The sequence below is a fragment of the Anas acuta genome, chromosome Z, assembly GCF_963932015.1.
Source record: "Anas acuta chromosome Z, bAnaAcu1.1, whole genome shotgun sequence".
NCBI lineage: Eukaryota > Metazoa > Chordata > Aves > Anseriformes > Anatidae > Anas > Anas acuta.
Window position 1 is genome coordinate 73,944,493 of NC_089017.1, and position 25,730 is coordinate 73,970,222.

Sequence of the window (25,730 nt, forward strand, 5' to 3'; positions counted from 1 at the left end):
CTTTTATGAAGCTTAATTTTCTTTTTTTTCTTTCATTCAGTGAAGTCGTAATTGTTCATTTGTGATATCTTAATCTAGTGTCACAGATGACTGCAAGATCAAAGGTGGATGATTATGATGACTTCATTGCATGGAGAAAAATTAGAAGGGGTGGAATGCAAAAGGGAAAGCTTTAATTTCAGCTTATGTTGCTTTAGCAACCAGAATGATCGCAAATTATGTTAAAGCCACCAACACAGTAAATGACATTTTTTAAAGTTTCTATTTGAGCTTGGGAAGGGCTTAGAAGAAACAAAGTTCTACTCAGGCACATTTAGCAAAAGCAAGAATTTTAGAAATAAATGACTCCCTGGGATCTTTGTGTTTTATTTTTATGCGTGTGTTTGGTGATGTCTTTTCAACATAAAATTGTCACCCTTTAAGGTAGCACCCTCTCCTGAGCCACCTTCCTTAGTAAGTATCCCTTTCAAAAGCACAGCAAATTGTGGACTACTCTGACCCTGTATCTGACAGGGAGTATGAGATGATTCTCGCTAACTTCTCAGAAAGACCAGCTCAGTCTTTTTTGTTTGGTTGTTTTTTTTGTGTGCCTGAATTTCTTTAAAATCTTTGATTCTGGCATCACTCAAATACACCAGAACTCCATATTCATTTTTTTTTTAATAATTAATTTCCTTCCTTTTTGAATGGAAAAAAACTTTCTTATTTTTTTTTCCGTCAGCATCTTAGTTTTTCCCAACAGCATCTTAAATGTTAGAATATCTTTATGCAAGCAAAGTACCCCTTAATTTAATTTAAACCCCTTTAAAAATCTTACAAACCTCAACAGTCTCAACTCTTTGAGAAAATCTTTAAACCAGAATTGTACTATTTTCAGAGGAAGGAACTCACACATTTTAATTTTATTGTTGGCAGTTGATAGTACTAAGTCTTCAAGATCCTATGTCAGGCAGCAGAGACACCCTGACCTTGTACCACCCACATTTATTTTGTCTGGGTGGTTAGATCTCTTGGCTGTGCCCTGCATATTACAGCACTGGTCGTCACATTACTTTTAGCCTTCCAGGGCTTTTTTTTTTTTTTCTTTTCTTCTTTTCTTTTTTCTTTTCTTTTCTTTTCTTTTCTTTTCTTTTCTTTTCTTTTCTTTTCTTTTCTTTTCTTTTCTTTTCTTTTCTTTTCTTTTCTTTTCTTTTCTTTTCTTTTCTTTTCTTTTCTTTTCTTTTCTTTTCTTTTCTTTTCTTTTTTTCTTTTCTTTTCTTTTCTTTTCTTTTCTTTTCTTTTCTTTTCTTTTCTTTTCTTTTCTTTTCTTTTCTTTTCTTTTCTTTTCTTTTCTTTTCTTTTCTTTTCTTTTCTTTTCTTTTCTTTTCTTTTCTTTTCTTTTCTTTTCTTTTCTTTTTTTTCTTCTTCTTCCCTCTTCTGCCTTCTGTCAGCAGGCATAATTTTGCTCTAAATATATAGCCACCATTCTGCTTAACCACAGAGCAAGGTTTTAATTCAGAGCATGATGTGAAGGATACATTACACAAATGCTTTGGGACTTATTTCAAGGTGTTGATTTAGCTCTGAAACCTTCTGCGTGGCCTGTGGCCTGGTTTTGTGAGAGATGGCTTCTCTCGTCTGTAATGGCTGAGACCAGTTAGGGCACCTGACCAGATGGACCTGCTGACGTGGCTCCTCAGCTGATATCCCACATCTCTGGAACTTGCTTCCATTTGGCTGAGAACCTGAGGTGCATCCTAATGGCCATTTTTCCTGAAGAGTTGGTGGGTTTAAGTAGGGCTGGGTAGGGAAGAGTAAGTACTTTGACAATCTCATTCCCCATGTGTTCAGTGGATAAGCAACAAAACTGCATGTGCTGCTATGTCTGTGTAGAGATTCTGAAAAGTATTATTTTTTTTTCCCGTCACAAATGAAAAAAAAAAAAAAAAAAAGAGAACATATGATTACATCTTGAAAAGTGAAATTGCTGAGGTAGATTTAGGTAGATTTTTTGTCCTAGTTGTTCTTTGTTTCTTTTAGGAGCAACCTTCTTCCAGCTCATGTGTGGCTTGTCTTTCAAAGGAAAATTTACAAAGCACATATCTCAAGGAGCACCAGTTTATGTCACGATGAGTCTGGGCTCCTTGGAAATAAGGAGCATAATCTGAAACATTTTATCAATCTCTATGTACATTTTGAAGTGAGAAGTTCTCTTCATTAACTGTGAAAGGATCTAAGAGGTTCCCAAATTCCACATAAAAAAGAGGTACAGCTTGGACCTCTCAATGCCCAGCTGCTTCTGTAATTTAAAGATACCTGCTGCTGCTGGTTTCTGCCTTTTCAAAAAGTTTAACCAGTGAATTCACATGAGGATTGGCATCTTAGCTTCACATCCAGCCTAATGTAAGACTTGAATAAGTCCATGTAGAGCCTCTTGGCATTATAATACTCATTGCTGTGATGCAGATCTTTCTGCCTGATTGCTCTGAGCACACAGTCCAATTCCAAAGGCTTCAAACAATTCCTAGCTGCTTGAGTGCCATCCTATGTTAGATTGAGTGTCACTCACTGCAGATCTCTTTGCACTGTATCTTCTTCATCAGTGTTACAAGATTTGTGAAATCTGCACTCAGAGCCAAGGTAGACAGCTGTTTTCCCTGGCCTGTTTTCCTAATCTCAACTTCTGTCCATCTACCCAATATAAAACCCTTGAACAATGAAAATCAAGCTCATCTGCTTTTATTATTATTTTTTCTTCCACATTTGGACACTTCAAAGTTTGGAACCTTCTTTTTCCTACGTTAGTACAGAACAAAAGAGCCCCAGTCTTGTTTTCCCTTGCGGCTGCCACTCAGTAGTCATCACTGAATCATACAAAACATTGTTGAAACAGTTCCTTCGTTTTCCATGTTGTCATTTTAAAATAGTATTTAAACTACTTAAACATTTTCTTGGTTTCTGCATCTGTAATGGATTCATTTTTATTGTTTTATCTACTATCTGGATATACTGACACTTGTTTATGGACACCTAATAAGCAATTTTATTACTGCAAAGTCAATTTACTCTCTGCTTTGCAGAGCAATACTCATGATATTCTGGAGTATCATTGTTCTTCTTATCAGTAGCCAAAGGTTAGAGAGGGAATTTGTCTGGATAAGCACTGGTATTAAGCGGTATGTGTCTAGCTACAGTTTTCCTCTGGCTGCCCAACTTGTGTTACAGTCTCGTATATCCTTTACCAAGAAGTGCAACCTAGTATAGATCCTCTAGTCATTCTTGGTGGTAAGTCACAGGGCATATCTATTCCAGTTAGGCCTGATGGACTTTAAAGCTTACGATGTACTTGCGTAATATCTATATTAGTAAATTAAATGTGCCTAGGAACGAAGGCCATCTGAGGCCACAGGGCAGTACATGTTCATACTATTAAACTTTCTCAACCTCGATAACATCATGGCTACATATAAGCCAACAATCGGGAAGTGTTCCTGGCCTGGGCTAACTACCAAATAGAGCTAAGAAACAGTCTGGGAGAGCATTATTTGGCCTGTGCCAAAAGCATGCCAGGGACTGTTCAAAAATCCGCTGCAGAGATAAGTGCCTTCTGCTGCCTCAGAGTGCTCTTTGCTGTTCATTTACTAACACAGACATGGTCTGACTCTTAACATGTATGCAGCTTTGCTACATTTTAGTCTTTTTCCCATCTTTTCTCCTTTGGACAAAACTGCTAACAAAAGCAGATTGCTTACTTGAAAGGGAAGTGACAGTGTCCAGTACTCTATGTTAGATGTGAGCTCCATGAGCTGAAGAGTGTTGTACAAAGCAAAATGCTGGGGACTCGAAACCCTTGAAAATTCATGGGCCAAACATTCTGTGTCAAATATTGTTTTTTTTTTCCCCTCCTATGTTCAACTACATTTTCATTTATTTAGAGACAGAGATACTTATAGCTCCCTTTTGGAGGACTATTTCTGTCTCCTCTGCTTTCATCACTTATGAAAACTACAAATAAATGTGTAATTATTATCAGATGTTTTAGAACAATATAAATACTTATCCCCAGAAAATTATCTGAGGAAACATTATTGGCCTTAGCTGTTAGGAGGAAAAGCCAATTTTTTTGTCATTTGGCAGCAAATTTTTTCTCTTACAAGATGAGGCATAGGCTTTGCATCGTTTTGCATTTTTTGTAAATAGTGATTTAATGACTTGTTGACTTTTCGTTTAATTTTGCTTTCTTCCCCCAAAATTTCTTGGCTACCTTTGATGATCACAAGCAAATTAATATAACTTCTCTGACTTCCCTGAGGTTATACTGAATTGTACAGTTAAGGTTGATGTCTTATGTATACAAATGTCAGTTATGTACAAGCTCTGAGCTCCACCTTGCCTGTAAAATCTAGGCTTATGCTAAGAGAAGGAGCTCCTGTTGCATTAGGGGAAATCACCTACTGAGTCTTCCTTTTGTGGTGAGCAGCTTGATGGAGCACACAAGCCTTTAACTCTGTGTGAAGTATTCAAAGAAGGGATATCCTGTCTTACACAAAAAGAAATGGTGACATTTTGTAGTTCTGTGTCTCTGAAGCACCTTCAGAGCAATTTCACAGAAAGATAATGCATTGTACCTGGTAACATCCCAGCAAGGTAGGTAGTTACATTGTAACCAAAATCCAGATCAGGAAAGCAAGACAATCGAAAAATTAACGGCCAAACAGGATTTGATATAGAAGTGGGAGATTTAATGAAAACAACAATTTAATTAATTTTTTGGGAAGGTGAATGTGACATACTATGTATAGATTAACTATGCTGTTTTTCACTCCTTGAACTTTCTCAGTTTTGTTGTGAAGGTGATTTTCTCAAATGCTTAGAAGGTAAAGTAGGTGGTGGAACTCACTAGCAGCCAGAAACACATTTTCTTATTGTTTTTCTTTTTCCCTCCATATCTTAATTAGAATGGTTATAACGTGAGCTCCTTTGTCAAAAGAGAGAATGCAGGAGAGAAACAGATGATCTGAAGAATCATCACCTCAAACCCTATTCAAAGGTGGAACAGTTTCTTGGTTAAATCCTATCGGATTGAAATTTTTGTCACTTTATTTGAGCAAAGGAAAGGTCATTCTTGAAAGAGGAAAGGAATGGTGATGGCTAAGATTTTGATGTGAAAAAGGGCAAAGCCTTTTAGCTTATAGTAGTCACGCTAAATGTTGCAGTCATTGTTTGTCAAACTGAGTTCCACCCTGAGAAACCAAACTCGTGGTGACAGCTTTAAAACTATTTTGTTGAGAAAAACTCGTACAGAAATGAAGTAAATAAAAAGGGAGGTAAGAAAGATGGAATATACATTTATACCTCCCTGATGTTCCATATACGTGTTGGGCATTCTTAAGAAGTCATTCCTAACACTCATTTGTCAAATTTGGTGCCATTGTGGACTACCTGAAAAATCTGTATTATTATTTTTGCAAAAACATGTTTGACAGGATATCAAAACTTCGTATTTTAATTAACTCGGGTGATTTTTTTTCTCCTGAAAATTCATGGAAAGAACATTTACACTGTATGAGACAGAATCTGTAAGAGGTACTCTCAGCTTAGATATCAGACTTTGTGCACAACAGAACCAACTGTGTCATTCTGGGTGAGCAGACATCCTCTGTGGTAGCTAACCATACAACCTCATGTGGGAATGAGTAAGGAACATATCCAAATGATCTTTCTTAGAAGCAAGCAGTTATTTATCCAAAATAACTTTAGGATATTTATCCAAATTCAGATGCTTCCTTGGAGCTGGGCAAATCTTTGGACTGCTATCCTTTCTTCCATACAGAAGAAGGGCCAAATATATAGTCTTCATAACCTCCATATTCTTTTTGTCAGTTTTTAAACTCTTGTATTAAGCATAACGACAAAATGTTTTCCCCCTGTATGTCTTGTGCAAACAAAATAGCACATGCAGAGTTATTTCTCTTAGATATCTGGCAAGGCATATGACTGATGGTTAGAAATTTTGACTTGGTTAAAACAAAATTTAGCTCATGTTAAAGCATTAAAGAAATGCTGATGAGGTCAAAGCAAATTCTCTGATAAAGCTGTAAAATCACCCCAACACACAAACATGTCTGAATCCTACCATTAGGCTCTCATGCAGTCTGTTTCTCTGCAGCGAGCAAGTAGCTGTAACCCTTCAGTGCTGAAACTGAATTTGGCAGAGACACTCGAGAACTGAAGTGACACGCACAGAATGTACTAATTGCTATATATAAAGGAATTTCAGTTCTACATCATTTTTTCTATATCACCACAGAAAGTATTCTGTGGGTTTGTTAGCCTGTCCACAAAGAAAGATTTCCATCGTTATTTTTTAGGTATAATTTGTGCAAGTGGTGTGGTAAAACAGTTCTGTAAATCAAGTGAATATAATGTATATATGTATATTTCACTTCCTTCTGTAGGTTTCACCTATAGTAGGCTTTGTCTGCGTGTCAGAGGTAGAGACTTGGAAAAAAAATATGTTGTGTGAAATTTTCTGACCACAGTGTTTAATTATATATCAGGCTATTAAAGCCTGTTTCCAGCTGAAATGTTTTCCTTAAGAAGCCAGAACTGAAAGGGTTATGGTTTGTTACTGCAGCAGTTATCAGCAGACAGCCATCTAACCTTTGGTACTTACAGGTATTTTATGGCTCTTGATCATATTATCAAATTCTTCATTAATTTTTTTGTATTTTTCTTCAGTGCGTGGGGTGAGGGCGTAAGAGGAGTCAGGATCGGGGCTTTCACAACCTTTGTTTTCTTTCTTGTTCAATGCCTGCCAGGTTCAGAGAAATATCAAAAAGTAAAAAAAATGAATGGGAGCTCAGAATACTTACACATAATCTTTGTCTGCTGATCATTAGATCAATATCTTCGTTAATTTTCCTGTACTTGTCCTCAGACTCAGGGCTGTGACCTACTGAATCGTCTGCATCGGGGTCTGGACTGTCACAGCCATTAAGTCCTTTCTTTCTCAACGTCTGAAATACATAATTTGGAAAGTTCAATCCTTGACATAGGCTGCAAGAAAGACTCAGCAGTGTTAGAGTAACATAAACCGTCCGAAGGTGGAAGGTTTTACATTATAATTTAGGGAAAGAAACTGTCTACGCCACAGTGATGCTATAGGTCTCCTGTTATGAGTAGCAAGACAAGATTATACAGACCTCCTCCCTCTGAAACTGGAAGCTGTCAAAAAAGAATGAAGCTACCAATATGGCAAAGTGCCTGTGTTAGTACCCCCCACTCCCACCACAACTGATAGCATTAAGAGGTTAAGATACCCACCCAGAAAACAACTCATTTAAACATATTTACACATATTAATAAACACTAACAGCAAAGGACACATACTGTTTAGACTGGAACACCCTGTGTTTTCCTTTTTTTTTCTAAAGAAAGATATAGGAGGAAGAAATTGAAAAAAAAAAAAAAAAAGAAGAAGAAGAAGTAGCAGACAGCAATTCATGTTCTTCACAGAAGAAGTAGTAACTAAATCAAATTCTTCCTTTGAATTTGATGTAAGGGATGACATTAACAGTGCCCTGCCATTCCTAAATGCATGTTTTTGGCAGGACAAGTGGGAGGAGAGAGTTGTGAACATGGCTGTGAAATACTGATTCAGAGCTTCTAGACATAGTGTTTACTTTTTATTGATTCCAGTATGCTACAAATGTGTAGTGCTGAAGTTTAACATAAAGGAAAAAAGCACTGCTAGAACAGATGCTTAGTAAAGAGTCAAAACAGATGAATTTCAGGTTCAGCAGCTCAAGTTGACGCTCAGAACCATGAACATCATCACCAAGATAAATAACAGAGATGAAAAAGATAAAAACCAAATAAAATCAGTAGGTAACAATTTAGGTATGTTGCCTGGCCTCTAACAGGCTTTAACTGATCTACCAGTCACCCACTGCATTAAAGTAAAAGAATATGAGAAACAGGTCTTTGTGGACTGTCCAATACAAGCAACAGTACACAAAGTCAATATTTGTAAGATTTCTCAAAATTAGCTTTAAGAGTTCTTTGGTCAAAAACACTTCAAAGAGTCCATTTGGCTGTCTACAAACATTATCAGACAGTTCACAGGTTTCAGCTGAAGCCTGGCTGAGAAATCTCAGTTACAACACATAGATTACATAGCACTCCTGTGTTGTTAAGTGGCTATGCTGATGCTGTGTGATTAGTGTCTGATGCTCTACCTTGTTTCTTTTAGCCTCCTAAGAAAGGCTGCCTCTACTCTGAGCTTTTTTTTTTCTTTGGAAAAGTACTTTCCTTAATTGCTTTCTTTACGGCAATGCCCAATTTTGCACTGTTAAATATCCAAGTACTACAATTTCATACTTTGATTTTGTATTACTGCATTTATATATTAAAAATTAGACTTCATTTCTGTATTTTACACAAGATGGAAGAAAAAGGCCATCTTAGTCCTGCAGAAGCCATAATGTTACTGAACTTGTGGAGACACGACTTGAATCTCGTGTTTTCTTCACACCAACAAAATGGTGGTGCTCACCCTTATGAGATCTGAGCCTTCCAAGTCCATGTTGTCAAGGACCTCCAAACACATTTTGGTAACTGTGGAAGGCTAGCTCAGTGTAGCGCTTTTCAAAATTCAGTTACCTATGAAACTTCACGTTTAATCCTATGAGCTATTTCTGACTCACAGAAAAAATTATAAATGCATTTGAATTGAACCTTAAGATGAGACAACTTGAATGACTCTCTCCACTTCTCCACACCCACTTATCTCTCCTTTATGGTTTAGATGTTAGCTACATGACAGAGTCATGTTTGATTTCTACTGCTAATAGCTTGAAACAAACCAAGTATAAAGAGGACTTCTGCAATCAGCTGTTGTTTTACAGAGTTAATAGACAAATACAATGCTGTAAAAATGAAAATTCCCTTTTATATATATAAACTAATCCATTTTATATTCATAAACTTAGCAGGCACAGTAAACCAATTGGGTTTACATGGTAAGGTTTTAGTAGCAGAGGGGCTGGAGGGGTGGCCTCTGTGAGAAGAGCCCAGCAGCTGCCCCATGTCAGAGAGGAGCCAGCTCCAGCTGCTCCAAAAGGGACCCGCTGCTGGCCAGAGCTGGGCTGTGAGCGATGCTGGTTGTGCTCTGGGAGACCAGATTGAAGAACGGGGAAAACAAAAATCTTCTGTGCTACAGCAGCTGGGAGAGTGAGAAGTGAGCACCAGCCCTGCAGCCCCCAGGTGAGTGCAGCAGGAGGGCAGGAGGTGCTGCAGGCAGGCAGCAGCAGTTCCCCTGCGGGCTGTGCAGGGAGAGGCCCCTGGTGGAGCAGGCTGTCCCCCTGCAGCCCATGGGTCCCACATGGAGCAGATCTCCACGCTGCAGCCCCCCCATGGGTGGAGGAGCCCCCGGTGGAGCAGGTGGATGTGGCCTGGAGGAGGCTGCGGCCCATGGAGAGCCCCCGCAGGAGCAGGCCCCGGGCCGGAGCTGCAGCCCCCCCGGGGAGAGGAGCCCCCGCAGGAGCAGGGGGCCTGGGGGGAGCTGCCACCCACCCGTGGGGGACCTGTGCTGGAGCAGTTTGCTGCTGGGGGATGGATGGACCCTGTGGGATAGAGCCGTGTGGGAGAAGTTCCTGAAGAGCTGCTGCCTGTGGGCAGCCCCCGCAGGCTTAGTTCGGGAAGGACGGCATCCCATGGGAGGGACCCCACGGGGAGCAAGGGCAGAGAGGGACCATGAAGGAGCAGCAAAGAAGAAGAGTCAGGGACTCTTCCCCATTCCCCTGCACTGCTCAGAGGGAGGAGGCGATGGAGGGAAAATGGTTTTTGTTTGCTTTTAGTTCTCACTGTTCTAGTCTGTTGTTAGTTGGCAATAAATTACATTAATAGTCATGTTCAGAGTTTGTTTTGTCCATGACAGTAATTGGTGAGGGATCTCCTTGTCCTTATCTCAACCCATGTACTTTTTTTTTTTTGTTTGTTTCATATTTTCTGCCCCAATCCTTTTGTGGAGGGGAAATCAGAAAGTGGTATGGTGGTGCTGAGCTACCTGCTGGTGTTAAACCACAACAAACCCGAAGACCAAAATCAGCAAAACCATGCTGGTATTCTACCCTAAATTAACTTTAACAGAGTAGAGGCAAAATTTTCCCTTGTAAAACTCACCAATCCAGTGTGATTGACTGGTGCCTTGGCTGACATGGCTAGTCCAGCTCACTGATCCTGTGCCCTTCTCCCTGCCCACCTCCCCTAAATTGCAATGTGATAAGGTTAGGCAACATAATTATCCACAAGTGTGCTTCAGTCAGAGGCCCAGCTCTAGCTCTTTGAGTGCTGGAACTAATGCCTTGTTCTGTATGAATTGCATTTTTGGGGAAAAGTGCAATGAACAGAGAAGATTTCCTGTCTCTGGGTCTCTCGAGGCATCTCTTGCCCCTTGCCCATCCTTCTGTAGGTCCATTGTTGCCTCTGTGTGTAAGGAATCATGCTGCAACCCTGCCTTCAGCTGGGACGCTTTCTCACTTTCTGGGAATATTTTCCTGATCTCTTTTTTTTTTGCACAGGAACACATTCTCATGAACCTTGTTGATATTTCATTGTCTGTAAGACCCCTGCTTTTGTCTCTCCTTTTGTGCCAGGTTACTTTGGCACTGAATAAAGAATGAAAAGATTATAAGGAAAAAGACAGAAGAACAGACTAGTAGACCGTGCAGACACATACGCACAAATACACAGTCCTCCTCTGGAGAGGGTAGCACGCTAAAAGTGACATACTTATCCACTGCAGTAAGGTAACGAGTGGTATTCAGGACAAATATAATGATCCTAAGCATCTTATCATTCATTATCTCTGGCTTCTCAACATGCAATACCGTTTTGTCTGTTCTGCTGCATTGTGTGTTACTTTACTCTCTACATTATTACCAAACTCATACCTCTCATAAGGCTCTTTTATTATTGTGCTTCAACACATCTGATACTTGGTACAACACAACTAAAAGTGGCACTGACCGATATCTAACAGATTCCTCCTTATTCACAAGCTCTCTGGACTCCATGTCAAACTTTCCCTCTCCTCCTCAGCTCTGCGTCACCTCTTGATTACAGAGGCTGATTCTGAACCTCAGAGAAGAATGGAGTCATTAAGAAGGCCAACTGGGTTTCAGCAGGCTAGGGTCTTTGACCCAGTCTTGCAGTGACTTAGAAATATTTTTTCTTACCATGTTAAGCTGTCATAGCCTCTTGCAAACCCTGGAAAATAGCCAGACCTATAGCATCCTCCTGGAGATTAGCTAGTTTCCAAAGATTTAATGACTATTCAGGGAATTTTTAAGAGGATAAAATTACACAATTGTATAGTGCATTGCATTCTAGAGAACCCCAAGCCAGATTTCAGTTATTTTTAAAGAAAATAAGCCTTTTTTTTTTTTTTTTTTTTTTTTTTTTGGTGCTACGGAGGCTCTACTTTTTCCAAGCAATTAAAGAAGTAATTATAACTTAAAACAAGCCACGGCATTTGAAAAACAAAATGGTTAAAGGAAAACAACCTTTGGCTGAAATCTCATATGCCAGCAATTTAGCCTAAATCCTGCTCTATAAATCTCTGAGGAGAAGTGCTGACTTAGTGACATACTGGCTGCTGTAAAATGAAGTATAAACAACTATTTACTTGCACTTCATGCAAAATTTATCATCACTACAAAAGCACAAAAGAAAATATGGCACTATCAGCCGGGTGTGGTTTTATCAAGGCAATGGAAATCATCACAATTTGAAGGCTTTTGAGGAGGAAAAGCCTTTCATTTTCTTTGTTTGTGCAGTACAATCTTCTTTTAGAATTTCTTTAACATGAAGAATGGAAAAAGCCAGAAATTCATTTTTTTTTTTCATTCTTTCTTTTATTTTCTTTTTAATATTTTATTTTTATTTTTCATCCTATCTTTTAGTGCGTTCATCTTTGATCTTTGTAGAGGGGTTTCTCATTTCTTCTTAATAGCTTTATCTACCAGGGAGCTGATCTCCATAATGCTGTAAGGCTTGAAAAGCCACAGATACTTGGGCTGGAAATGCTTACATTAGCTGACAAAGTAAAAGACCAGGTCAGCTGATAAGGTCCCCAAAAAGTTTAGACTAGCCCAATCTGCATGTTCTATTTATATATCCTGTGGATGAAAGACTCAACTAGCTGTTACAAGGTTAATCACTATCTTCATTTGTGTTATGAGAAGTACTATCTCATTGTCATTTCATCTGTACTCACAACTTCTACTACAGAAAAATTAAGAATTGCAGGTCTGCTTTTACTAATTCCCGTATTTGTTATGTTGTCTAGAGGTTACCATAATGATGTCTAACTGATAACATCACTAGCAACCATGAGAATCCACAAAGATGTAATTTGGTATATTATACTCAACTGTCAGGAGACAAAAACCACAAGTGCCCTCTATTTTCCACTATCTCTTTCCTCTATCTGGATAGGAGAAATCTTCCAGCCACAAATGAAAAATGGTTTGGTCTCCGTTTTGCTCACTGGAGCCACATATCTACGTGGCAGGGCAGACAATAACCAATTATAAAGAAATCATATGCTATTGTGTTCAATTGCTTTAGCATTAATAGCCATTCCAAAGCACCCAGCCAAATTTATGGAAACCCTCTAAAATGCAGGAAATATTTAAATCATGGGCCTGATTCATTTAAGCATCTGTTTGCTCTCTGTGCAACAGAAACGTTAAAGTTAGTAAGTGTGGAGTGAAGACAACCTTCACTGTCTTCTCTTGCACAGTTATATAATGATGAAATTTTATGATGAAATTGCACTGTACAATGTATGGTGCAATCAAGTAATGAAAGATTCTAGTGAAATGAAAAACACAAAGAGGAAGAGGTAGGTTGCTATGGGAACCGTCCATCTGAATTCCCTGACTTCTGTGTAACTAAAATCTGAAATTTTATGTTCCATTAATGTAGAGTTCTTAGATTTTTACGTTGAATAATGAACATAAACTAGTATGCTGGTACTAATGCACTTTAATTGCATGTTTAGGAGAATCAGATAAAACATTATTATACTTACTGTTATCTAACAAGCTCCAGGCAGAAAAAAAAAATGTATACCAGTAACAGAGAAAAATGGAACATTTCTTACCTCTTTTGTATAAATTGTAAAATGCTTTTGTGGTTTATGCCTTTTTTGAAATAAGCTACAGGGCTTATACAATAGCTGAACTTCTAGAACCACATGTTAACCTTTTTGTTACTATTTTATTTTCACATAAGTTTCAAAGAAAAAAAAATTTCCATTGTCTGGTCCTGTATGTCTCTCTTCTTCAAATGAATACACATAAGCATGTTTTTCACTACAATACACCAACCCTCAGCTTGGATTTGTGGCTCAGTTTTGCATGCCAAGTGATTATTCTCTCCTCCTTCAAGTACCTTCTCTAATCACACCTCTTGTGAAACCAAACAATGCCGACACCCTGTGCCAGTAGCATCTGCTTCTCTTTGCTTTTGGATGATCAACCAGCATGTTATGAATGCCTGTATGTATATTCTGCAAGCTCCTTGGGCTGCAAGGTTTCTACCTGCCTGCAAAGTTCAGCCTGTTCCTTTCCACTCCTGCTCCTGACATGGGCCAAGACATATCCTCCATAATATTTTGTCATTCAGGTACAACCCCAAATTAATCCACAGTGTTCGGAAAGAGCCCTGGGACAGTGGGGTGTTTGCTTCTCCTCCCTGTAGGTCTGCTAGGTGACTCAGGCACAAGGGAGCTTCTGCATACCCTTGCTGCCTTGACTGCCTTTTGGGGAGACAGGGAGGCTGGAGGTGGGGAGAGGGTGGAGGTTTGCTCCCTAAAAGAGACCCAGCAGGTTCAACTTGCCAGGGTTTGCATTATGCAGGACAGCGTTGGCTTTATAGAAGTACAGACAGACGATGGATATGTCAAATTCAGAGATCTCATAGCAACTAATCTAAACCATGCATCTTTCTGGGTTTTCTCAGAAGGAAACAAAACCAAATCGCACGACGATGCTGGCATTAAAGGTTTGTATTGAAATTTCTGTCATTGCACATAACACAGCTCACACCGCTATGCTCACAATTATTTCATGGGATGTGGAAAACATGCCCATCCGTCATCACATTTGTAAACTATTTTTTAAAAATTTAAATCTGAATAATTCCTGAGACTCTAAGCAGGGTCATTTCCTTATCCCTCAAGCTTATCCTCATCTCTCTTTGCAGGTCTGAAGACCCCACGTATCCTGTGGGCAGCTGAGGTAGGATTCCTGCACTACCCTCAGTGGAGGAGATCACACTTCCTGGCTTTGATGGTAGGGACAGGCACAGGCAGCAGCGGGTGAGGCTGTGCATCCCTGCCACCCATGGGTGGCTCTCCCTGTCCCCAGCCCTGTCCCCAGTACTTTACCAGTGTACCACTGCCATGGTGATGGGATTAGTGACCTAAATGCAATGCCAATCTAGCTGTGATTACACCTTCTGATAAAATCATCCCTGCATAAAATTGAAATGGTAAAAAATATAATTAGATGTTTTAGATGTTAGTCAAAATTTACCGTACTATCAGATGCACCCTTTCCACCCAAAGACAGGGTTAAAATTAAAATCATGTGCAGCTCTGCTGTGGTTAAAAAAAACACAAAACAAAACAAAAAAAACCAGACAACTTCCCTGAGATTGACTTTAGTGCTTCATATACTAAATTAGCAGATTATTTACCTAGATCAAAGGTATACTCTCAGGATATTTGTGTTTTAGGATCGAACAGGTCTCACTGCTCCTTGTGCAACCCCGTGATTATAACCTCAGACTGGGGGCCCAAAGACCAGTTGCAGACCCTGTGTTCAACTAATGGAAATATGGAAGATGTGGGTTAGGACAGAAAACTTCATCCCGCTCCCAGTTCTTGCCAGCACTCTTTATGCATGCTGCCTTGTCTACATATGTATGCCTTGGGCTACAGCACCATGACCTTAGAGACATGATTTAGTGGGTGACATTGGTAGTAGGATGATGGTTGGCCCAGATGATCACAGAGGGCTTTTCCAAACTTAATGACCCTATGATTCAATGACCATCTGTAGAATGAAGGTCAACGCCACAGCACTGTGGCAAATACCCAGCTTTCCATTCTCTGTCTTGGGATGTGGGTTTACAGAAAATAGACTTCCATGGTCTCACAAGGGTCAGTATTTGTGGGACGACCCTGTGAAGACAGCGCTTCTACATCCTGGCTACTTGCAGAAGCTTTGAGGCAGACACACCACCAGCCTGCTAGCAGCCTGTCTGCCAAGGGATGCAAAGATGGCCTCAAGCCAGAATAGATGCATCTCTGGCTTGCCTCTTGCCCCTGGGCCACAGCATGGTATCAGTCCATTATGTCTTTAACTGACTTTTCAAAACAGTTAAAATATACAAAGTATTAAAAAAGCCAGATTTTCTCTAAACTTTATTGGGCATATTTAAAACAGAAGAAGATATTGTGTGACATAGTATATTTGATTTGTACTAGGTTTTGCTGCCAAACACAGAAAGTGTATGAATGGAAAAATAAACTTTACAGTAGTTCAGCAGAATCCTCACAGCTTCTTTAGGGAATAGGAGGCCACTTAAAAATAAACACTGTAATCATCAACAGGTTGTTATTTCCCTCCTTTTTATGTTTGTCTATCTATAATCCTTCTCCACTGACTCCATCCCTTCCAGATGGAGCGCTGCCCTCAACATTTTCATTTGTGTATAATTTAGTCCGATATATACACAAATGCAAGGCTGAAGTCAGATCTCATTTACACTAGTGTAAATCTGTGGCTGGAACAGCTGTAAAGACACCAGTTGAGTTATTCTAGATGTACAGTGGTGTTACCAAGTCTGTTAACATCAGGGTTGCTATCGCTTCAAACACACAGTATTTGAAACATGCAAGGCTTAATATAAATGGCTGCAGAAACAATTAACTATTTCAAATGCAGCTGGTGTTTTTCCATGATATAAATGATAACCTTTAATACTAAATGCCATAGTCAAAATACTTGAGAAACATGATAAACAAAGTAACGCATATTTTACAGAATCTTATTACAGAAAGAATGGCAGCTGATAATGACGTATGCTTTGTATACATTTTTAACATTATCTATGTTCTAGAAGATCCTAAAAAGACACTGAAATTGTATGTTTTAGGACTGCTTCACACATCATTAAAAATGCAACCATTCTGGGGTGAACATATAGTCAACTTGTGTCAGTTATACTAGGCAATGAAGTTTCCAGCAGTAGAAATGGCAAATATCTCTGACAAACAAAGCTGTAACGTAGGATGTAAGTTATGGAGTATTTCCTTGACCAGGGGCAAACACCTTTATTCTTAGTAAGGGGACCAGGGAATCTTTGATGACCACAACATTTTGCTTTTCCATTTCATCTGAAACAGAGCACCTCCAGCAGCACTGAACTGGTGCAGCAGTACTGACTCAGCAGTGAAAATGCCACCCACTGAGGCAAGAACACCACTTCCTTCAGCACCTGGGTTTTCTTTGGAGGTCTCCCATAAAAACCTTGAATGTATCAATGTTCTGAACAGAGGGTTGTGTTTTTTTCTTTTTTTTTTTTTTTTTTCTTCCCAGAATTTGAACATCTATTTTACAGCAGATCAAATTGCAGGTTATTAAAAAAAAAAACAAAAACAAAAAAAAAAAAAACATAAAAAACCCACCACCAACAAAAAAACTACCAATATGACAATGAGCAAATGTTGCTGAATAGCTGTTCCTTTTAAAGGCAAAAGAACATCCCCTTTTATTTTTATAGTACCATAATTGTTTTATCCATTGGTAAAAATGCTCAAATCAATATATATATATTTTAAATGGTGAATTATAATAGAGGTTAGATCTCTGAAACTCTAGCCTTCTGTTCCTTTGGAGAATGGAGGTCTTAAATAGCAACAAAGCAATAACCATCAGCTCCCTGTTCTGCTGATAGAGTCAAGTTTTCACCAAAGAGAAAGAGAAGGAAATTTCTCCACAAGGCTTAGAGTGAGTGAGCACTATTTGAGAGAAAAAATTGGCCCGTAGTTTTAAATGTGAAAACAGATGACTCAATCGTTGCAGACTTTCATACTTGGTTTAAGACATCTTTTTTTTCTTTTTCTTTCCTCGTTAGACCAACAATTTATATGAGTTCTGTTATTTACCAGAAACATTTGTGAAAAATTGTATCTATCATTAAACAGCTGCTAAGATCTCCAGACTGTGATATACATTTGTCTGCTTACAATAGCGTCATCTGCAAGTAACAAAGGAGTGGGTCCTGTTTTCCCATGGAAAATCCTACAGAGGTAGCAAGATTCAGACAGCAACTTTTCAAGCTGAACCTTACAGACATCTCAACTAAATACTAACCAAAGAAGGAGTGAGAGCTTACAATGAGAAGTTGTGTGGAGGAACTGGATGAAACTACCAGACTGGATGATTATCCCAGGAAGCCAGTCCTTCAGACAACCTCACAAATACCTGCAAAAAAAAGGGCTTACATGCTACCTGCTGTAGCTTTGTTGAGTACAGGCTAAGTTGAACTAACATGACAATGGTCAGCTTCAGCACTCTGTTTGGTAGGGGAAAAAACTTGAGAAACAGAGCACTTCTAGTATTGTCACTGCTTGAGAAAGGCAAGCAGACTCCAGTTAGAACAGTTTGACCAGAAATGTGGATGTGAGAGCAAAGTTTACGGACCTACTAGTACCTTAATGGTGGAGAGGGCAAAATATACAAGAAAAACAAACAAGTAACAAAAAAGTCTTCATTCAGAAACTGAGCATCTTTCCATGAAAATTTCAGTTTCCTTTAGAAACAGCTAAAGCATATTTTAAGTGGTAGGGTTTTTCATTGTAAAACTGGATTTCTTTTTTTGGACAAAATTACAGTTTTGTAAAGAAGAATTGGTATATTGGCCTGCCAAAGCCCCGCTGTCTGAAATCTTCAAGCCTTTAATCATATGGTATTCCCACACAGAGAATTATGTGGGCTACAAAAGATGTTTCTCCCTGGGCCCACTAGCTGTGCAGAAGGACCAACAGAGCAAGGCCTGTTTCCATGCCTCCGTGACTTGGTGGAGTTGGAAAGAAGGCCTCTGCAATGAGTGCATGGGCAGTGCTGTCTCCGTGAGGATGCCTGAGGGCTCTGGGAGACCAGCTTTGGTGTCTCCTGCCACTGTGGTGTAAATTACCTTGCATTGCTACCCAAGAAGAGCAACTTGAGGCTGCTTGGCCTGTACCCAAGTGGCGGAGGTGGAGCAGCTGAGGGGTGGGCATGCATTCCCCTCCTCTGACTCTGCTGGTAACCTCTGTTGGGGAGAGGCAATAAATAACTCGGTGGGATAATGCTGTCACAGCTGTTTCCTCAGACAGCCTCAGTCAGAGCCTTACAAAACCATGCTGCATATGAGGAATTGAGCTTTTCTTAAGGAATACTACAGGGTCTCTAATATTTTCTGTACATTTGAATTTGAAAATTAAATTTTAAAATCAAGCAGAAGCTGATTGTGCCAAAGAAATAAGAGGCTATGGCAAGACAAGATAAGCTTGCCTCAAAATACATGTGGTTTTGCCTCTTACTATAGAAATCTTAAAATCAAAAGTCTGGCAAACAGATCTTAACTGACTTCAGTAGGCCCAAACTTTCTCACAGCACCTACAGTAGCAAATGGGACAAGCAATATCCCAAATAATAAAAATTTCAGTGAAAACCACTGCTACAAGATCCTTTACATGAAGAGGACAGTTGGCACATAAAGGAAAAAAAAAAAAAAAGAAGTAGGCATATAGAAACATCTTGTGTTTGGAACTGCACAATTTTGTTCCTAGTCTCTGCAGGCAGTTTCACAGTCTTGAGGTGTGTTTGGAGTTTCTCAACGACATGAAACTTTCAAATACGCTACAGCATATTACTTAAAGCGTTTCTAAAGTTTGGCAGGAGTTTCTGCCTGGGGTATGCTAGATCACAAGATCCCTCAATAAAATATCAGTGGGGGGAATGGATAAGTACTTCTTTTATTCCTGCTAGTGAATTGGTCATGGAGATAAGTAGGAAGCAGATGTTACTGCAGAATGTTTGGTCATCTCTGTTTTGCTCCATCACTGTCAGTTGAGGAAGAGGTGGAAATAAGAACATCTCTCCCATGAAAAAGATTGTACAGAAGGAGTAAGAGGGACTCTCAGACTCCTTAATGGGAAGGGAATGAACAATTTATTCTGTAAGAGAAAGAGGTTTGTATAACCCTCGGGGACCCAGCATTTTACCTGAAGTCCAAGGTCAGAAGCTTCTTACCTTTGTTCAGCCTACAGCATAAAATGTCTGTGCAGCTTCAGCTGTGAACCCCTCATGGGTGTTACCATCGGGGAAGTTTCATTCTAGAAAATGAACTCCTTACTGCTGATGCAAGCCAACTCAGAACTGTTGCATATAGGTATCTACAAGGGTCCTCACAATTCAACAGTTTGGCTGATGAAGCCAATTAGACAGAACACACCCCTATACCTGCCAACATCTGAAAGCTATAAATGAAAACATCTAGGGACAGAGAAATGAGAGCACACCTTTTTAAGAGTCGTTTGGAAAATAAACATTTTTTTAAAGGGACATTGTAGAAAAATGGTCATTGAGGAGCGTTCTATTTTGGCCACATTGCTTTGACATGCACCCAAGAGCTTACAGTGAAGCCATAAAAACCAATCCACACCCTGCTGTAACTCCTTGCTGCAAGAAAGGGCCTTGTAACAGGAAATGGCTATGGAACAGGTCCAGTAAAGGATTTAGGGACATAGAAAGTTCAATTTGGCATTAGTTAATATTTATGCACCTGACCTCCAGAGAGGCATTCTCACTGCTAGGGTGTGAGGCTTCCTATTAAGGACACAGTATGAACTTGGTGCTGTAGAACAGGACCCAAGCCCAGCAGTACGTGGTAAGTAAGTGAGTGGCCCAGATCAAGCAAACACGGTTTCAGAAATCCCATTCCTCATCAGAAATTGCAATGCAGAGACACCTTCACCCATGAAGACCTATGGGGCATTCAGGCATTCTTTCCAACAATCAGTCTTTCAAAGATCTGTGGAAGAGTCACTTTTCCTTTTAAGAAAAAGCTGCTGCTGATTTTCCATATCATAACTAGCCCTTAGAAACCTGACACAAAACTGGAAACAGTTTTTTTTTTTTTGGTTTCTTCCTTGACGTGAATGTGTTGAAACTATTATCAAATTATTATTATCTCTCATGTTCCTATCAAGGTTAGGATTTACACAACTTCCCATGCTCTGTACAATTCTAGATGGATTAAATCTCTGCACTTCCTGGTTATATTCTCTCTCTCTCTCTCTCTCTCTTTTTTTTTTTTTTATTAACAAATGTATCATTTGTTGGGTCAGAGAAACAGAACTCAATAGGCAACAGAGCTTTGTGGCTTGTTACAGCATTTTCATCTGAGGGGAGAGTCTGTTGAAATATGATTTCTGCTCCAGAGGTGGTGTTTGCATTTTACATTAAAAAGACTCTGTTCAAATACAGAAAGAAAGCTTAAATAAAGGAACAAAACTGTAGTCTCTGTTCCTTTGTTATGGTGGACCAGCAGTATTTTCTGAATCTGTTTTGCGTAAAGCTTGGTTTGTGCGTTGCATTAGGTATACCTAGAAAATGCTTGCCAGGGTTAATTTATTCAGAGAGTGCTGAGAGTTCCTAGATATTTGGGGGCTTAAACAGGGAATGGAAAAAATGGACTCTTCATTTTGGTCCAGATTGGGTTCATCGTAAGTGAGCACAGTTCAGGCCCCTACAAATCTTCAATATTAAACAACAAGGTTTCTCACAAAGTTCATATGCCTCCAATTAGGCTTTTCGCTAAATGACCGTTGTTGCCATATTTTAAAGGTTTTGCATAGCTGCTTCTCTGAAACACTTTAGGATATAGGATGGAAAGAACGGAGCATAATTACATTTTTTATTCACAAGTTAAACAATATATGTGGGTTGTAGGAGAATTTACCCTTTTGAAGGAAAGCTTCTTTTCACATAGGTTATAAAAGTACAGAGGAAATGCTAGAGTGCACGCTTACAACTGCTGGAGACAAAAGTGTAAAGCTTCTATTTTATTGATAAGTGTTTGAACATGCTAGAAGTATGTAATAACCAAACCTTGGATTATAACTGTGAAAGGATAAATTATGTGTTTTTATGTTTGGTCATGTTATAGCTATGATTCTATTGTAGTAATCTAAATACACTTTAAACAACATACATTCCATTAGGAATTGCTTCTTTGTCAAGATTTTGATCTCTTTTGAATCAATCTATAACAGCTGTGTGTTGTTTAAAATACTCTTATTGACTCTTCTATAATTTGCTTTCTTTGAACAGGCTGTGTGCTCTAACATTTGATCAAAGAAATAAACATATACTTTAACAACCCAAAGTAAAGTGCATGCACATTTTTTATAACAGTGCACTATAAAATGTAATTATAGTTGTCTATATATCAAACAGGACGATGTAAATAATGGGTTTGTGATTTTTTTTAATGCAAGCCTATTCAATATATCACAGATTTTTCCCTTTAACATAGTGCTCTATCATGCAAGAGCATTAATGCAGTTAATTAAAATTTAGAGCACAAATGATGCAACTTCTTTTAATAGTGTGTTTACTCCTTCATTAACCGGTAACCATATATAAAAACACCCATGGCAAAATTAAAAGAGAAAGGAAAATCTTGACTGAAACCCTGTTTTAAATGCCTTTTTTTTTTCTGTTTGTTTTCTTTCTTTTTTTTTTTTTTTTTTTTTTTGTTCAAGGAATAATGGGTATTTAAGTACTGCAAATGCTTAACAGTTATGGCCTATGGACTTCAATTCATTGCTGACCACTAGACTTGTGAATATTAAAAATGTAGAATAATAAAGCAGATGTGTTTGAGGTTTTATAGCCTTGCAAATTTGGTAACTTACATTAATTTCAATTGTCTTTTATATAAACAAACACATAGTGGCCTCCTTGAATTCAGGGCAAATGGAGTCCAATCAATACGAGCTACATAATACATAAAGGATGAATGCAAATCTTATAGTACACAAATAAATAATTAATTTATTCCTTCTTACAGTAACAAGGAAGAAAAGTCAGCACATTCTGAAGTTTAACAGAGCTTTTGCCAGCACTATGAAAACTGTGGGAAGACATCTCAAGAACTGACAGCGTTACCTGTGTGCAGACCAGGGAAGAAGAGAAGTGAGATATTTTGCATAGTGCAAGACAGATGGGTAAGGTAAGCAGGCCAGCTCCCTATAACAGGTCAGGTCAGGTACGCAGAAAGTCAGGGCTAGCCACACCTCTTGTATCCCCATCCTCCCTGGTGTTTCGTGATGAAGCACCTCCCGTGCAGTGCCTTTGTTGCTCAGAGAGAGGGTTCACTGATGGTTAACTCTGTGGCATGGAAGGGATGTGCACATTTACTTACAAATGTAAGGAGAGTAAATGCTACTCATTGTATGAACTATTTAGGTCCCAATTCTGCCACCTGTACTGACAGGGAAACTGCTTCAGAAATGAAGCTACGATACTGCAAATTTTTACTGGAGCATTCAACTCTCCCCTTCTAAATAGTTTCACTGCCTGAAACAGGACTTCTGTTAATGTTTGTAGAAATAAAACCTATCATAGTCTTGCTTACTACAAAATGCGATAGAATCTGTAGAAATTGGTGTCTGTATAAATTGTAACCAGACGGTTTTGAAGTTAGTCAGAAGGCTCTCATTGACCACTTCAGGCTTTAAGTCAGGGGTGTAATCAGACCCGAATGGTGGAGTTTACATCACAGAGGTTTTTGATTTTTGATAGAGTAGGACTCTTTTTACTGATACAACTATGAGCAGTGGCGAAGGGCCCACATCTGGAAACATTTATACACTGAAGAAAAACCTTTCCCCGTTGTAAGCATATGGAGAACTGTGCATCACTGGCTGATTTTGCAGGAGCCTCAGAACACCCAGTCTTCAGTGGTGGTTTGATAAAAAGGAGCTGACAGCTTATGGGAGCCCAACAAAACAAAACATTTTGGGGGACAGGAGGGCAAGTCCAGCAGTTTGCACTAAAGGTAGTTGTGAATTAACAGAAGACATAGCATTTTTGAACTTCTGATTAATATTGCTGTGTAAGAATCCAGGTAAATAACCACATTTTGTATTTACCTTTCAAAGCAGGGATGTCTCAAAAATGAAAAATGGGTTTGCTCACAAAAGCCTTTGTCTCTGGAACACTGCTATAAGTAGCTCACTATCTAGGTTGAAAATGGTAATACAGGGTAGTGTGTCCTATTTTTCCATGCTTGCAGAGAAGATACAATACGGGAATTCAGCCTTGGTAATTACTAATACACCACACAGACACAATTACACGCTGTGTACTGCATAAAGGAATCACTTGTGGTCTGCCTCCATTACAAAGAGCAGTAGGGGGCCGGCATGCAAGAAGACAAAATGCTTTACAAGGAGGAAGGAGACCAGAAGAGTTGATGTACCCAAATACAAGGACCTTGATTCTTTTTGGAGTGATTTAAGTCCCCTTCCATCAATTATCGTCCTTTGTCTCCAGAGTCTTATCACAAGCAGCATTACAGGAACTGAACAAAACAATACTCAGGCCCAAATAACCCTGTGAACTGTGCTGACATTTCCACACCCTGTTGCTGTGTTTGACCAGGTTACTCAGATTTAAAAAAAAAAAAACACACACACAAAAAAACTCCACACAGAACAACAACAAACAATCCTGTTTTAAATAACATGCTCAGTCCTTCCTGGTGTCTTTTCTGCTGTCATACCATGGTGGTGAGGTGATATAAAAACCTTTTTAGCACAAATTCAGATTGACTTTCTCTAATATGACAGATTTTCAAATGAAGATTTTCAGCTTTGTAGAGTTCTTAATAGGATTATTTTTAAGTTAATTAGATCCTTCCCCTTGCCATTTGCATGTCCTCTAACCCCTTGCACATATCTGAGCTTTGGGTAAATGAAGAATTACAAATAAAAAACTTAACTCAAATGTATTTCAAGAAGTGCTCTGCTGATATACTTTGATTTCTGCATTAAATTGGTCAGCTCTCTACTCATCCACTTTTACTGCTCAGAACCAGAGTAATAAACTTTTCTTTAGTGATATATGAAGTTTCGAGGGTAAAAACATAAGTATGAGATCAATGAAAAGAATCTATTTTTTCATTCATTCAAACCAGATAAGTGACATTTCATGGTATTACTTGACAGGACATTGCAGTCATTGCTCATCTGAAAACAAATTAAATAACATGTGGAAAGTAAAAAAAAAAAAAAAAAAGGACCTTAGGAAAGTCAGCTATTTTTGACAGTAAGTCAGCTTCTGTGAAACAAAGCCTTGTCTTTCAGAAAGTATTTATGATCTATGAGAAAAAAAATATATATCCTTGGGCTAAAATGTTTATTGGCACCTAGGAGTCTGAAGAGAGCAAGTCAGGCCTGTGGTTTTTTGAGGGCACTTTATCATCGCCTGCATTCTCAAAGGGATCTGTGAATGAATAGAGCTGGATTACTCAGCCTTCTATTCCACGCCTATTCCTCTCCATTTTCCTTGGCAAGACTGAGAGCCGAGTTATTTTTAGTTAGGCAATTTTCTATTTTTAGACAAATATCAGTTAAGAGACATTTGTTAGGAAAAATCCGAAAAAAGAAAAACACAAAAGGGGGAGGGGATGAAGCTTCCCATCTCATATTGTGAAGCAAGCCCTTCAACCTGTAACTCCAGGCGTTTCAGCTGCTTCCAATCTTGGAAAAATAAAGAAAATTCAGAGTTCAGGGATTTAAAAATAAACCTACCCTCTGGCAAACAGACCAAAATACAACAAGCTGTTACTATGTGAAACAGTGACTACAAAAACAAAGAACATTCTCCAATGACTAGATTGGGATAAAACTTTGGAGCTATTAAGCTATAAGAATGTTACACAGACATGTAAGATTTTTCCAGTTTCTCAGCCAGATATATCATGTTTTGGAGAAAGAAACAGTCATCTGTGAAATAGACCTAGCTTTAAGACATACAGATTTAAGTTCCCAGTTTGATAAAGAAAGGAAACATGAACAGAGTTTGAAAGATGTATACTCTGTACATATTTTTACCCTTGTTATCACATTATTTTTACAACAATCCAGCCAAAACCTTTCCAAAGATATTAAAATATTTTAAAATGATTACTAAGAACAAAAGAGTGAAAGAAAAATAACACGAGGATATGACCAAAACCAAGGACTTATCCTCAATAATTAAAACCAAGGTGGCCCCTCAAAATATAATCAAAAGTAGCTTTTGCTATAACATGTGCTTCAGAGCAACTGAATTTGCATCTATTCCACTTTTCTCTGTCCCTATTCTCTACAACCAGTTATGGAAAAATGAGCTATCAGGTGAGCTACTTCACTTTATCTGACATCCATTAGGATTAAAAAATATGTTTCATGCCAAATAAATCCTTGTTGCAAAAAAATCAGTGGAAAACTAGCCTTTTATATTATTATTATTATTATTATTATTATTATTATTATTATTATTATTATTATTATTATTATTATTATTATTATTATTATTATTATTATTATTATTCAGAGAGAGAGAGAATGTAAA

General features: G+C 38.6%; 1 protein-coding gene across 20 annotated transcripts in view; it reads right to left on the bottom strand.

The window, feature by feature from the left end:
- Positions 1-25,730, bottom strand: part of MEF2C (myocyte enhancer factor 2C) — a 140,176-nt gene that overhangs the window by 31,314 nt on the left and 83,132 nt on the right. For 15 of the 20 annotated variants that reach the window (XM_068667482.1, XM_068667498.1, XM_068667490.1 and 12 more), the window contains one exon: positions 6,855-6,998. In XM_068667482.1, coding sequence (XP_068523583.1) covers positions 6,855-6,998 — 144 coding nt within the window. Of the gene's footprint in view, positions 1-6,655; positions 6,794-6,854; positions 6,999-25,730 lie in introns of all 20 variants that reach the window. The other 5 variants (XM_068667491.1, XM_068667497.1, XM_068667494.1 and 2 more) reach the window with 2 other exon arrangements.